General features: G+C 40.1%; 1 protein-coding gene across 1 annotated transcript in view; it reads left to right on the forward strand.

Moving 5' to 3' along the window:
* Positions 1–533: 533 nt before the first annotated feature.
* Positions 534–14,261, forward strand: part of HADHB (hydroxyacyl-CoA dehydrogenase trifunctional multienzyme complex subunit beta) — a gene marked incomplete at both ends in the record, with an annotated part of 28,852 nt that continues 15,124 nt past the window's right edge. Inside the window, 5 exons of the mRNA XM_080711921.1 lie at positions 534–600; positions 702–746; positions 6,972–7,071; positions 9,022–9,066; positions 10,775–10,874. Coding sequence (XP_080568047.1) covers positions 534–600; positions 702–746; positions 6,972–7,071; positions 9,022–9,066; positions 10,775–10,874 — 357 coding nt within the window. The remainder of the gene's footprint in view (positions 601–701; positions 747–6,971; positions 7,072–9,021; positions 9,067–10,774; positions 10,875–14,261) is intronic.

Genomic DNA, 14,261 nt, shown 5'->3' on the forward strand with positions numbered 1-14,261 from the left:
GCTCTAGGTTCACATCCCAGCCCCTCCACTTACTAGCTACAGGTCGCTGGGTGAGCCTCAGTCCTCTATGCCTCAGTTCCCTCATCTCTTACAAAGGGTATGGTGGCCATGCCTCAGTTCATAGGTCATTGTGAGGATTAGATAGTTAGTGCTTAGAATAGTGACTGCACAACGTGAGAACTGTCAGTACCGTATTGTGGTATCATTAGTTGGCTGGGAATGGTGGCGCACGCTTCTAATCCCAGTACTTGGGAGATGAAGACAGGAAAATCTCAGATTTGAGACTAATCTCAGCAATTTAGCCCGGCTCTGTTTCAAAATAAAAAGTAAAATAAGGCCAGGGTCTAGCTTAGAGCTAAATGCCCCTGGATTCAACCCCAGGTACAAAAAAAGGAGAAAGAAGAGAAGAGTTGATAATAGATTAAAATGTTGGTACTTTATAATAGCCATGGAGAAGCTTATCTGAGTTTATAGACCACAGATTGCTCAGGTAACCCAGGATATACTTTGTTCCTCTCTTTCTATATTTCAGAATGACTTCCATCTTGACTTCTACTTTTAAAAACCTTCCCAGGACATCAAAATGGGCTCTCAGATTTTGTAAGTTTAAATTTTTTTTTAAAGATTAGATTTGTATCTATAAGCACTTTACACAGACATTGAATAATATTGCTTTGTAAACGGTTTATTTTGTTTTCTAGCTGTAAGACCTCTGAGCTGTTCTTCCTACCTACAAGCTGCCCCAGGTATAGTAATTTAAAAAACAAGCATTTCTTATTTTAATGTTAGATTCTATATTTTGAATAAATAAAATCCCAAAATAATTTGCTAACATATTCTCTTTTATGAGCAACATGAACACCACTGCTGTCTTCAAAATAAAAATTTTTAGGGCCATATTACATTATTTAAGATTGGGTTTGAAGATGTTCACAGGAAGCGGCTTCCTGGCGTTAGAGCTGGATGGATTCATGAGGATTCCGTAAACCCAAGTGGTCAGTCATTTGCCTTCTGCTCTCAGTCTTGAGCCAATCAGCTTACAAACACTTTTGAGACGATTGTGGATTCAGAATTTAGCTTTTAAATATTGTATTAGTGATAAGCTTCTCTATTGAATATCTTCTTAACCCATATGTAAGAGGACCCATTCCTCTTACATAGGCGAATGGGGAACTAGTTTTTTTTTTTTTTTTTTTTTTTTAATTTTATTTTATTGGTGCACTGTATTCATACATCATAGTGGGATACAAACTTTTGTAGACATACATGCACACATCGCCCAGTCAGCCCCCACCCGATCCCCACCCCATTCTCTCCCCATCCCTCCCTCCCATGCTTGGCTTAGTGGTTGACATCTAGTATTATAGCAATTTATCCAAAATTAAAAATGATAATCTCACATAACAGTTTCATTTGTCTGATACCAATCTTTTGATGACTTAAAGATAACATTTCAATATTTCTTTTTGCTTTCTTTCTTACCAGAGAATATTTTTTTCTTTTTAGGTGAAACTATCATATATTTATTTTTCAGAAAAAAATCTATCCTGATATGGAATATGGACTCTAGATACCCAAAACAATCTCGAAGCAAAAACAAAGCTAGAAGATGTATATTTTCTGATTTCAAACCATATAAAGCTACAATAATTGAAACAGTGTAGTACTGTTCTAAAGGCAGATATATAGACCATTGGAGTTAAATACAAGCCTAGAACTAAATTCTTCCCTATATTGTCAAGTTATTTTTGACAAGGTTTCCACGAAGATTTGGTGGTAGAAATAATACTCTTTTAACTAAATATTGTTGAAAAATAATAATTACATGGAAAAGAATAAAATTGGACCCTTACCTAATCCCATATACAAGTATTAACTCAAAATAGATAAAAGACCTAAATATAAATCTTAAGACTATAAACTTTTAGGAGAAAATCTGGGTCATAAAACCTCACAACATTGAAATTGGCAGTGATTTCTTGGATATGATTTCAATGGCACAGGCAACAGAAGAATATACAAACTCCCTAAAAAATAAAAGAAAATATTGTATATCCAAAGACAATGTAAACAGAGTTAAAAGTTACTAATAGAATTGGATAAAATATTTCCAAATGCTATATCTGAAGATATATTAATATTCCAACTAGAAATCCTAAAAATTAACAACAATAAAGGCAAACAATACAATTTAGAGATAGGTAAAAGACTAACATAAATAATGAATCTCCACAGATAACCAATCTTAGTTGTCTGTTGGATGGAAACTCTTGTTTCTCTGGTTCTGGTGAGTGTTACCTATTTCTTCTTTGTAGTTAATCTCTTTGAGTATTTTCTCTAGCGCTGGTTTTGAAGACATATATTCCTTCAGTTTCTGTTTGTCATGGAAGCTTCTTATTTCTCCATCTAATTTGATAGAAAGTTTTGCTGGATAGGAAATTTTTGGCTGGAAGTTGTTTTCTTTCAGAGTTTGGAATATGTTACTCCAAGCCCTTCTGGCTCTCATGACTTGGTTTGGGAAGTCTGGAGTGATTCTAATTGGTTTGCCTCTGAATGTGAGTTGGCCCTTTGTTTTTGTTGCCTTTAAGATTCTCTGCTTGGCTTCCACATTGGTCATTTTGACAATTATATGGCGTGGGGATCCTCTTCTCGGATCCTGTCTAAAGGGAGTTCTATAAGTTTCCTGGATCTGTGTATCAACCTCTTGCTCTATATTTGGAAAATTTTCTGCTATTACTTCCTTGAAGAGATTGTTGATCCCTTTGGTATCACTTTCTTTTCCCTCCTCTATTCCAATTATTCTTAGGTTAGCTCTCTTAAGATGGGCCCATATTTCTTCAATGTCAGATTCCTGCTGTTGGATATCTTTTTCTAGATTAGAAACTATGCATTCATTTTTGGATTGCTCATCTTCTAAGAGCGAGATTCTGTTCTCCATGTGGTCTAATCGGTTGTTTGTGCTTTGAATTGAGGCCTTTACTTCATTAATTGCATCCTTTATCTCTTTTTGGCTCTCTCTGAGTTCTTTTCGAAGCACCTCTATTATTTCTACAGTTATTTTCCTGATTTGATCTTCTAGAAATCTCTGATTTTCTGTTTTATCAGGTTCTGATGTTGTGGGGTTGTGCACATTCATTACTTCAGTGTTATTCCTCTTTCCCATGATTTCGGAGGTTTGTGCCTTCTCTGGGTTCTTCCCTTGGGTCACTATGGCTTCACTTAAGGTGCTCTGGATCTCGAGTCTGTATTATCTCAGACCCTACTACTCCTTTACTGGGTTGTATCACAGAGTCTCCGACCCAGGGAGTCGATAGAGGCTGCTTTAAACTACGGGGGGTGCCAGGTTGCACGCTCTCCTATGGTGTGATATCTCTGCCACCACCACTCCCTCACTGGGTCAAGTCCCAGGAGGCACAATACTGGGATTTCTCCTCTGTGGCCCGCAATTTGACTCACTGTTCTTGAGTACGTAGATGTAGCTGTACTGGACTCGGTGAATTCACTGCTGCTGCCGCCGCCGGTGGCAATATGGCGCCTCTGCCACACCCTCGGCCATGAGGCTGGCGTATTTTTTCTTCTCTGGTTTTGATTTCTACTCTGAATCCCTGCAGCGTGTGCTGAGCTCAGCCACTGGGAGCTTTAAATGCTGTCTGCGCCGAAAGATCCCGCCTGGCTGTTCCACATCAGCTCACCTCGGCTTGCTGTAGCCGTCCGCTGAGTTCGCCGCTGCCGCCGGCAGTATGGCGCTGCTGCCGCGTCCTCGGGCGCGTGTGTCTCCTCTGTGGCCCTGAGCTCTGTTCTCAGTCCACTTTCTCTCTGGAGCCTGGTGGTTTTTTTGTTTTTCTGGTGATGGTGTTTTCTGGCTAAGAAAGGCGCTCTTTTTGTGGTAATGGAGATTGGTTGTTAGCGGGACTCTTAAGCCCCGCTTTTCTCGGTCGCCATCTTCCCGGAAGTCCCGGGGAACTAGTTTTAAAAGAAGATTGTTTAGCCAATATAAAGTAAAAGAGTAAGGAATTTGACTTGATACAGTCTTGTAAACCCGCAGTAAACCCAGTGAACGAGGCATGTTCATGGTGAGTGGACACATTTGCAGAATATGCTTTAGATTTGTATTTTCACTGGTCAGTGTTAAAAATACCTTTACAGATTCTTAACTTTTTTTCCTTGTCTAGTTTTTGTATTGATCTTTGCCTCTGATTTTGCTTTTATTATGGTATTTCTACATGTATAATAACCAAGTAGAAAAAGTACCTCTGAGCCAGGTATGGGAGTGCATGCTGGTGATCCCAGTACTTGGGAGGCTGAGACCGCAACTTGTAAGGCCCTCCCCCACGTAGTGAGGCCCTTGTAATCTGAGCATTTGGAGGCTGAGACCGGAGGATCGTGGTATGTGGACAGCCTCAGCTACTTAGTGAGGCCCTTTGCAACTCACTGAGACCCTGTTTCAAAATAAAGAATAAAAATGGGTCTGGGGGTGTAATTTGGAGGTAGAATGCCCCTGGGGAGGAAGGGAGGGAAGGAAGGAAGGAAGGAAGGAAGGAAGGAAGGAAGGAAGGAAGGAAGGAAGGGCTGGGGGTGGAGCTCAGAGGGAAGGAAGGGAGGGAGGAAGGAAGGGAGGGTTAAGGGTAGAGCTCAAAGGGAAGGAAGGAAGGAGGAAGGAAGGAAGGAAGGAAGGGAGGGAGGGAGGGCGGGAGGGCGGGCTAGGCGTGGAGCTCAGAGATAGAATGTTCCTGGGTTCATTTCTTAGTACCACAAAAAAAAAAAAAAAAAAAAGTACCTTCCAGGATTCAGAAGACTTTTACTCTGTTCCAGTTCTACCTCTTTCTGTACAGTCTGACCTTAAACTGTCACCTCTCTTCCCTGTGCTTTAGCTTCCTCCTCTAAAAAAAGAAACATAATTTTAGTCTTGTCAACCTCATATAGTTAGGAAAATATCTTGGCCCTTTGAAAACTCTAAACTCAAGACAACTTCAAGATGATGTTTTTATATTTTCATACAGTACATTCTCAGAAGTTTGCTGCCTAATCCCAGTTAGAGAAATTTCATTCCATTATATTACAAGTACCTTTCCTGTGACCTCTAAATTCTAACTAGAGCATAGATTTCTATTAGCCCCATAAAGAATAATTTCTTTCTGTCTCAGTTCACCTTGTCCCTAATTCAAGTTGTTCACCAGGCCTTTGCTGTGCAGTCACACAGATGGACCTGATCCCTGCCAAGTGGAGGAGGTCATCTGAACACCAGCAAGGAAGACATTTGTCTGGTACTTAGGCTACTCGTTAGGTTGCCCTGTGACTGTTTTTGATGGTTTTTTTGTCCTCCCAGTGATATTGAAAGCCCTCTGGAGACTCAGTTCTCAGTGTCCCCAGTGTCTAACACAGTGTTCTGAAGTGGTTTGTGTTAACACTGATGATAATAGTGGTGCAAGAAGGCACCTGATAAAGCAAGGGCATGTGAGCAGCTGATTTGAGGGCAGGGGGCAGGTGAGCCTCTGCTGAACAGGTTTTAGGTTGCAGTAATTTTGTAACTAATGATTCTTCTTGAAGCCAATCAGAATAGCCCTGCTTGATAATGAAGGAATTAAATACAGGATTTATTGAGGTTTTCAGTCATCTGATGAACTGTGTCTGATGGAAATTTTGACTGATTTGATGATTATATTTCTCTTCATACATGTACACCTATATCTCTATATAGAACACATGGAAATGTAGCTATTGTACAATGCATGGCACATCTTTTCTTTGATTTTAATTTTATGTACAGAATATAAGATGTGTATCAGCCAGTTATTGTTGGTTTTGTGTGTTTTTTTGTTGTTTGTTTGTTTTTTTGTTTTGGTGGTACTGGGGTTCCTGGAAACCCTTCTACTTTTGGGCTACACTCCCAGACCAATTTTTTTACATATGTTTATTTGGAAACAGGGTCTCTTAAGCCAGCCCGGCTGGCTTTGAACCAGTGCGATCCTCCTGTCTCCGCCTCCCAAGCGTGGGGATTACAAGCGTGCGCCACCATGCCTGGAGTTATTGTCGGTTTTCAAGTAGTTTAGTCTAGCTCTCATACTTACAAATAAGAAAGTCTTAGCAGAGGAGGGACTGCAGTCAAGATATTTTAACTCTCCATTCGGATTCTGGTGCCTTATGTCTTTTTTTTTTTTTTTAACAATAGTTTATGCAGTTGCAGGATAAGTAGTTTCATTCCCAGTACCGAAAAAAAAAAATAATAATAATAAAGTAAAAATAGGGCTGGGAATATAGCTCGGAAGTAGAATCAAAGAAGACCTTAGCCAAACAAGAACTCACTAAGTTGCAGAGGGCCTCACTAAGTAGCTGAGGCTGTCTGCAAACTGCGATCTTCCTGTCTCAGCCTCCTAAGAACTGGGATTGCAAGTATGTGCCACCATGCCCAGTTTAGCTATTTTTATTTTTATTTTATTTTTGTGGTACTGGGGGTGGAACCCAGGGGCTTTTTTACCTCAAGGCTATACTCCCAGACCCATTTTATACTTTATTTGGAAACAGGGTCTCATTAAGTTGCTGAGAGCCTCACTAAGTAGCTGAGGCTGGCTTTGAATCTGTGCAATCCTTCTGTCTAGCTATTTTTAAAAATATTGAAGTATAGCCGGGCGTGGTGGCACATACTTGTAATCCCAACATTTGGGAGGCTGAGACAGGAGGATCCTGTTCATGGATTGCCTCAGCTACTTTTCTTAGTGAGGTCCTCTGTAACTCAGAAACCTTGTTTCAAAATAAAGAATAAAATATAGAGCTGAAGGTGTAGCTCAGAGGTAGAATGCCTCTGGGTTTCATCCCCAGTCCAGAAAAAAAAAAATATTAAAGTGCTTTAGTAAATGACAACTGCAGTTTGATATTGAGTGATCTAATTCTTCTTAGAAAGCCTATCTTTAAAAATGTGAAGTCATCTGACTTTATATATGTTAATTAATAGTTCTTTGAACTTTATCTTAAAGCTGTCCAGACAAAATCAAAGAAGACCTTAGCCAAACCCAATATGAGGAATATTGTGGTGGTAGAGGGCGTTCGCATTCCGTTTTTGCTGTCGGGCACTTCGTAAGTATGGAATGATCATGTTATTTATTCCTTGTTTTAAGGTACTAAAACAGTCTTTGTAAATATGACCTAGTATCATTATATCATTAGTGGACTTAATATGGTGAGGATATTATTATACTATCTATTATCCATATTATTAGTATTATGCTAATATAATATGGATGGCATCATATAATTAATGGACTTAACAGGGGTAGTATCTCCAGGAAAGGAATGTAGAATAAGTTAAGCCAGTGGTGGAATAATATGGCAAATTGTGTTTTCTATCTTTTTTCAAAAACAAGTATGTTAGATGAACAGATCTATTTTGAAAGCCCAGTGTAGGTCCAAATGGGGAAAATCAATAACTTTTATAGTGGGGAAAAAACTGGCAGGCAATGTCTGAATCAAATGATCAAGTTATCCAGATTACCAGTCATTTTAATGTCACTCACCCTCAGAAGCAGTGACAGGAACATTTTACCTCTTACATTTTCCCACAAAATCCATAACCTCAAAATGTTAAGGTCAGCTGGGTGTGGTGGCACACACTTATAATCTCAGCATTTGGGAGGCTGAGACAGAAGGATTTCAGTTCACAGACAGCCTCAGCTACTTAGGCCCTTTGCAACTCAGTGAGACCCTGTTTCAAAATAAACAATAAAAAATAGGGCTGGGGGGGGGTGTAGCTCGTAGGTAGAATGCCCTGGGTTCCATTCCCAGTAACACACACACACATACATACACAGTACTAGGGATTGAACCCAGGGGTGTTCTACCACCAAGCTATATTTCCAATCCTTTTTATTTTTGAAACAGGGTCATGCGAAATTACTGAGGCCAGGGGAATAGCTCAATAATAGAATGCCCCTGGTTCACACACACAATAGCCCTCAAAAGATGATGTGTTTTAGGTTTTTTTTGGGGGGGGGTGCTGGGGATTGAGCCCAGGGACATTCTACCTCCGAGCTACACCCCCAGCCCGATTTTTTATTCTTTGTTTTGAAACAGGGTCTCACTAAGTTGCAGAGGGCTTCGCTAAGTAGCTGAGGCTGGCTGAGAAGCTGCGATCCTCCTGCCTCACCCTTCCAAGCACTGAGATTACAAGAGTGCGCCGCCACACTCAGGTTTAGAGAATATTTAACATGTGTCATGTAATAAGCAAGTATAGGGAGTACTTTCTGTTATAGCCTTGGCAAACTCTGGAGGAGTTAAGGGTTGCCAGATTTTTTGTTTGTTTGTTTGTTCTTAGTATTTTTTTATTTCTTTTTTTTAATAATTTATTTTTTAAATTGGTGCATTGTAGTCATATATCAATCACATTGGAGTATAAGACTTGAGAGGATATACAAGCACACATCATACAATTAGCCCTCCTCCAGCCCTCATCCCATTCCCTCCCCCTCCTTCAACCCATGCTTCTTTGATGATTAACTTTGATACATTTGTTCATGTACCTCCTGCGTTTTAAAGAGGCCCCGTCCTCCACTATTACATACCCTCTGATTGGTCACATTAGTTGCTTCACTATAGGGCCCTTTCTATAGCTCGACCTCTTCCTGTTGCCCCTTTCCCCCTAGTTATTGCTGATTAAGAGAAGCGTCTGATTTATATTTTCTGCGATATTTCTCTGTGCATGCCGTGTTGCAAGTACCGATCCCACTCTTGACGGCCCCAGTAGTGGCCTGGCTACTCAGTGGACTGATCCAGACCTCGCTGGCTCAAGCAGCGGCCTTGCCTCATGGGAGGCCCCGGTTCTGGTCTCGCTGGCCTAGGGTTGCCAGATTTTTAAGTACAACCAATAACAAAGTCACACTGTTCCTCCATTTGAATTGATGGGCTGTCTTGGGTAATAAGTGCATTTTTAGCACCATATGTTAGATGACCTTTAGGTATTTCAAACTGAATGAACCTTTTACTATTGAAGCTCTCAGCTTTTGGTTTAAATTATCTATCTTTTTCCCCCAGATATAAAGACCTGATGCCACATGATCTGGCCAGAGCAGCACTTTCGTAAGTAGAGGCAGTTCATTTTAGTACTTATTTCATTAGAGGCACATTGTCTAGATTTTACGCTTGAATTTGCATGGCCTATAGAATTTTCATGTCTAGGACATATTAATTTTATGTGATAAGAACAAATACTGGTCAGTTTTTATAAGATTAATTTATTCTCCATTTTATTCTTCATTTTAATCATATGTGCTACACAAATTTGAGCAGCTTATGTCAGCAATGTTTATTTTACTGGCTTCCTAAACAGTGGTTTGGCATGACAGTATTCTTCTTTAAGGATCACTCTAGCCAGCCCAGGACTAAATTGACCAACCGGCCCATAATACATATATTGAATGATTATCATTGGAACCATATATATATATATATATATATATATATATATATATATATATATATATATATATATATATATGGGTGGCTGAACAGTTTATGTTGATGTTTTTCTGGAAAGAAGCCTGGTAAGAAACCTGAAGATTGAGGTACAAGCCAAGTAGAAATATAAAATTGGCTGTGATTAAATGAGATAGAGATTAATAATTTGGTGTGGATCATAGAACGTATGGGTGTTTAAGAAGTAGAAAATAATATTTAAGCCAGGCATGGTGGCACATGCTTGTAATCCCGGTACTTGGGAGGCTGAGACAGGAGGATCCTAGTTTGCAGCCAGTCTCAGCTACTTAGCGAGGCTCTCTGCAACTTAGACCCTGTTTCAAAATAAAGAATAAAAAATTGGGCTGGAGGTATAGCTCAGAGGTAGAATGCCCCTGAGTTTAATCCCCAGCACTACAAAAAAAAGAAAATATTTAAGGCAGCTCATTGATTTTGCAGTGGCACACTGCCTCACTCTCCTCAAGCACCCACAGTTCTTCCCTAGTTGGGAAAAGCCCTTCAGTTGACCTTTCTGCCCATTTCAGCTCTTTGTCCTGTTTCTTTTTCTGCCAGATTGCAAGAATAAGTACAAGTAGCAGTAGCTTTTCTTTTCTCATTAGCCATTTACTGTCTCTAATTTCATAATAATTACTTCCAGTCCTATTTCTCTATAGTAATCATAGTTTGGAAACTTCTCTTACTAGTGACTGCACAAAAAAGGGATTAAGGGTGTAGCTCTGAGGTATATATATCCTGGGTTCAATCCCCAGTACCAAAAACAAAAACTTGTATACTTAATCTCTAGTATTTATTATTTAGAACACTCCCAGATCTCTTAATTTCACCTCTTTTCTCAAGCTCAGCATATACAAAAAATCAAAGTTATCTTTCCCCAAATCAGCTTTCTTTATTTCTTGATCATTTTATTTATCTTATTTATTTTGTGATGCTATGTATCAAACTCATGCAAGGTAAGCTCTGTACCATTCAGCTACACCCCTAGCTTACCTTTTTATTTTTTGGTGGTACTGGGGGTGGAACCCAGAGGCTTTCTACCTCTGGGCTATACTCCCAGACCTATTTTATACTTTATTTGGAAATAGGGTCTCACTAAGTTGCTGAGAGCCTCACTAAGTAGCAGAGGCTGGCTTTGAACCTGTGCGATCCTCCTGTCTCAGCCTCCCAAGTGCTGGGATTACAAGCGTGTGCCACCACGCCTGGCTTAGCTTGCCTTTTTTTTAAAAAAATGCATGTTTTATGAATGCATGTTTTAATGATTCTTCCACTACCTTAATGCATGAAATGTTGCTTTGCTTTGGATTTCTGTTTTCAGGGGTTTATTGCATCGGACCAGTGTCCCCAAAGAAGCTGTTGATTATATTATCTTTGGCACAGTTATCCAGGAAGTGAAAACAAGTAATGTGGCTAGAGAGGTGAGTAAAACCGCATCTTGTTTAAAGGGATTGATAGAGAGCTGGGCATAGCGGTGTACACCTGCAGTCCCAGTACTTGGGAGGCTGAGACAGGAGCATCACAGGGTTGAGAACAGCCTCAATAAGAAGCAAGACTCAGCAACCTAGCAATACCCTATTTCAAAAAAAAAAAAAAAAAAATTGGGCTGGGAGGGTAGCTTATTTATTTATTTATTTTGGTGGTACTGGGCGGGGTGGAACCCAAAGGCTTTCTACCTCCAGGTTATACTCGCAGACCTATTTTTATATTTTATTTGGAAACAGGGTCACACAAAGTTGCTGAGGCTGGCTCTGAACCTATGTGATCCTCCTGTCTCAGCCTTCCAAGTGCAGGGATTACAAGCATGCACCACCACGCCCAGCTTGGGAGGGTAGATTAGAGATAGAATGTCCCTGGGTTCAATCCCCAGTGCCACTAAAAAAAAATAGAGCCGGGCGTGGTGGCACCTGCTTGTAATCCCAGTATTTGGGAGGCTGAGATAGGAAGATCACAGTTCGCAGACAGCCTTAGCTACTTAGTGATGCCCTCTGTAAATTACTGAGACCCTGTTTCAAAATAAAGGGCTGGGGGTGTATCTTGGAGGTAGACTGTCCCTGTATTCAATCCCCAGTACTGTAAAAAATCAATAATAATAAATAAATAAATAAATAATACAGAACAAGGGGTATAACTCAAAGGTAGAATTCTCCTGTGTTTTATCTCTAGTAACACACATAACACACACACACTTATTCTATAGCTCAAATGATGTACGCTATTAGTATATACTCAGTTTTTTTTTTCTTGTTGGTAGTACTGGATTGGAACCCTTCTATCTCCAGGATATACTCCCAGACCTATTTTATATTTTATTTGGAAACAGGGTCTCTTAAGCCAGCGAGGCTGGCTTCGAACCTGTGTGATCCTCCTGTCTCTGCCTCCCAAGCGCGGGGATTACAAGCGTGTGCCACCACGCCCGGCATATTCATAATTTATTACAAATCAAATAAAAAATATTAGCCGAGCATGGTGGCGCATGCTTGTAATCCCTGCACTTGGGAGGCTGAGACAGGATGATTGCACAGGTTTGAAGCCAGCCTCAGCAACTGAGTGAGGCTTTCAGCAACTTAAGTGAGACCCTGTTTCCAAATAAAGTATAAAATAGGTCTGGGAGTATAGCCCAGAGGTAGAAAGGCCCCTGGGTTCCATCCCCAGTACCACACACACACACACACACAAACACACCCCAAAAAAAGAAAAGAAAATCAAAATTATTTGAACTGGTTTAAGCAATGTTAAATTATCTCTTGTGTAAGAAAAATGGAGATTGTGGCAACTTGTGAGTGATGTTACTTTTAGTAATGTTAGACATGGCTTCTCATTAACTTCAAGCTTCTACATTTTACAAAGAACTGTTTTATAACTTGGTTTTTGTGGTTGGAAGTAGCTTTGCTTATGTGTTCATTTCCATTGACTAGATGACACGTAGGCAGTATTTTGTAATAACTATTTCATGGAGGTTTACCTTTAGCCTAGTTGGCGTAGTTCCACATAGTACTGATTGGGCAACTGAAATAATGTCAGGCCTTGGAATGCCTGATATGTCCCGCAGGCATCTCACAGTGAACAGTCCAAACACGCCTTCTGGCTTTGTTTCAATTGAGAGTGATTATTTGAGTAAAGTTGACTTCAGAGCACATTTAAGTGTGCTAAACATTTCCCTTATTCTGGTCTGTGCTTGCGTTTGTGATTCATGTGTCTGTGAGGGTAATTAATAACTCCCATCGTTGTCAGCCGAGAGACAAGGACAAATAAGCAAGACCCAAAGTATTTGTTCTGCTTTACCATCTTTTCTGTCAGTAAATGTTAAAACTGCTGAAGGCCTGTCACTACTTAAGCCCATGGAAACCAGCTTCGTGTTTTTGGAGAGAATTGAGAACAGGAAAAGGTTTTTGTTTTTCTCTTGGAATTTTTGTTTTACTTCACACCTTCACATTTCTGAAATGTATCAAATCAGACAGTTTCATAAGTGCATAAAGCCATCGAGCTGTTCATAACACACTCAATTTTTTTATTCTGAAAATAAAATTATTTTATAAGAGCACTTGAAAAGTAAATGTTCAATCAGTCTCGAGAGCCAGGTAAGGTGGCACATACTTGTAATCTCAGTACATGAGAGGCTGAGACTGGAGGACTACAGGTTTGCAGCCAGCCTCTGCAACTTAGTGAGGCCTTCTGCAACTTAGCGAGACCCTGTTTCAAAATAAAAGAATAAACCAGGCTGAGAGTATAGCTCAGAGGTAAAATGCCTCTGAGTTCCATTCACACACACACACGCACGCACGCACACACACAATCTGTTTTGATTTTCTGTATATTTCTGTTCTTTTTCATATAATGAAAGCCATGATATTTTTCTGGAATTTTTTTTTTGCAAGTTTTTATCCATGTGCAAATCTCAGATATACATGAGACATTTCCTTCTCTTTGTCCTATCTAGTACCGGTCATATTGTACTACATGCAGGTAAGTTTTGTAGTGGCTACACGGACGGATTGAATTGAGAGCATATTTACAAAGATGTCATTTAAAGTTGAATTATAACCTAAAAACTAACATAATTTCTACCTAAAGAGTTTTAGTACCAGCTGGGCATGGTGGCACATGCTTGTAATCCCCGCGATTGGGAGGCTGAGACAGGAGGATCGCACAGGTTCAAAGCCAGCCTCAGCTACTGAGTGAGGCTCTCAGCAACTTAGTGAGACACTGTTTCCAAATAAAGTATAAAATAGGTCTGGGAGTATAGCCTGAAAGTAGAAAAACCCTTGGGTTTCACCCCAGTATCACCAAAAAAAAAAAGTTTTAGAACCTGTTGTCTGTATTAGTAATGCTAAATTGAAATCCTAAAAGGCTCCTGGTTTTTCAGTGACCCTGCCTTTGCTGAAATACCTCATATATTTCCCTGCTCTCCAGCGTAAGTAGCATCTTCTGCCTTTCCCCTTAGTGCCTAAGAACTATTTAGACTTTAAATAGAAACACGTGGACTAGGGTCACCATCTACTGCTTCTATTTAAAGCTCTTTCCATCCTGAGAGTCAGCTGGGACCAAGGGTAACACGTGCTAGCAAGGCCTCACGAGCTTCAGGACATTGTGACCTAAATGCCCCTTACACTTGCCCCACTGCGGAGCTCTTCCCTCCTGCTCCCTGAGCACTTGCTTCTGTCTGGATTGGTTTATGTTGAGAGGTCAAGGTGTAGTTGCCAGGCAGGAGTTTTTTAGCAGAGTTCGTTGGGCATTTAGTATCAGGCCTGCCTGGAAACACCAGAATAAAGTCATATTACATGTAAAGCACTGTAACACAGTTCTGT

The sequence above is a fragment of the Muscardinus avellanarius genome (genome assembly GCF_963383645.1).
Source record: "Muscardinus avellanarius genome assembly, chromosome: 15".
NCBI classification, from domain to species: Eukaryota; Metazoa; Chordata; class Mammalia; order Rodentia; family Gliridae; genus Muscardinus; species Muscardinus avellanarius.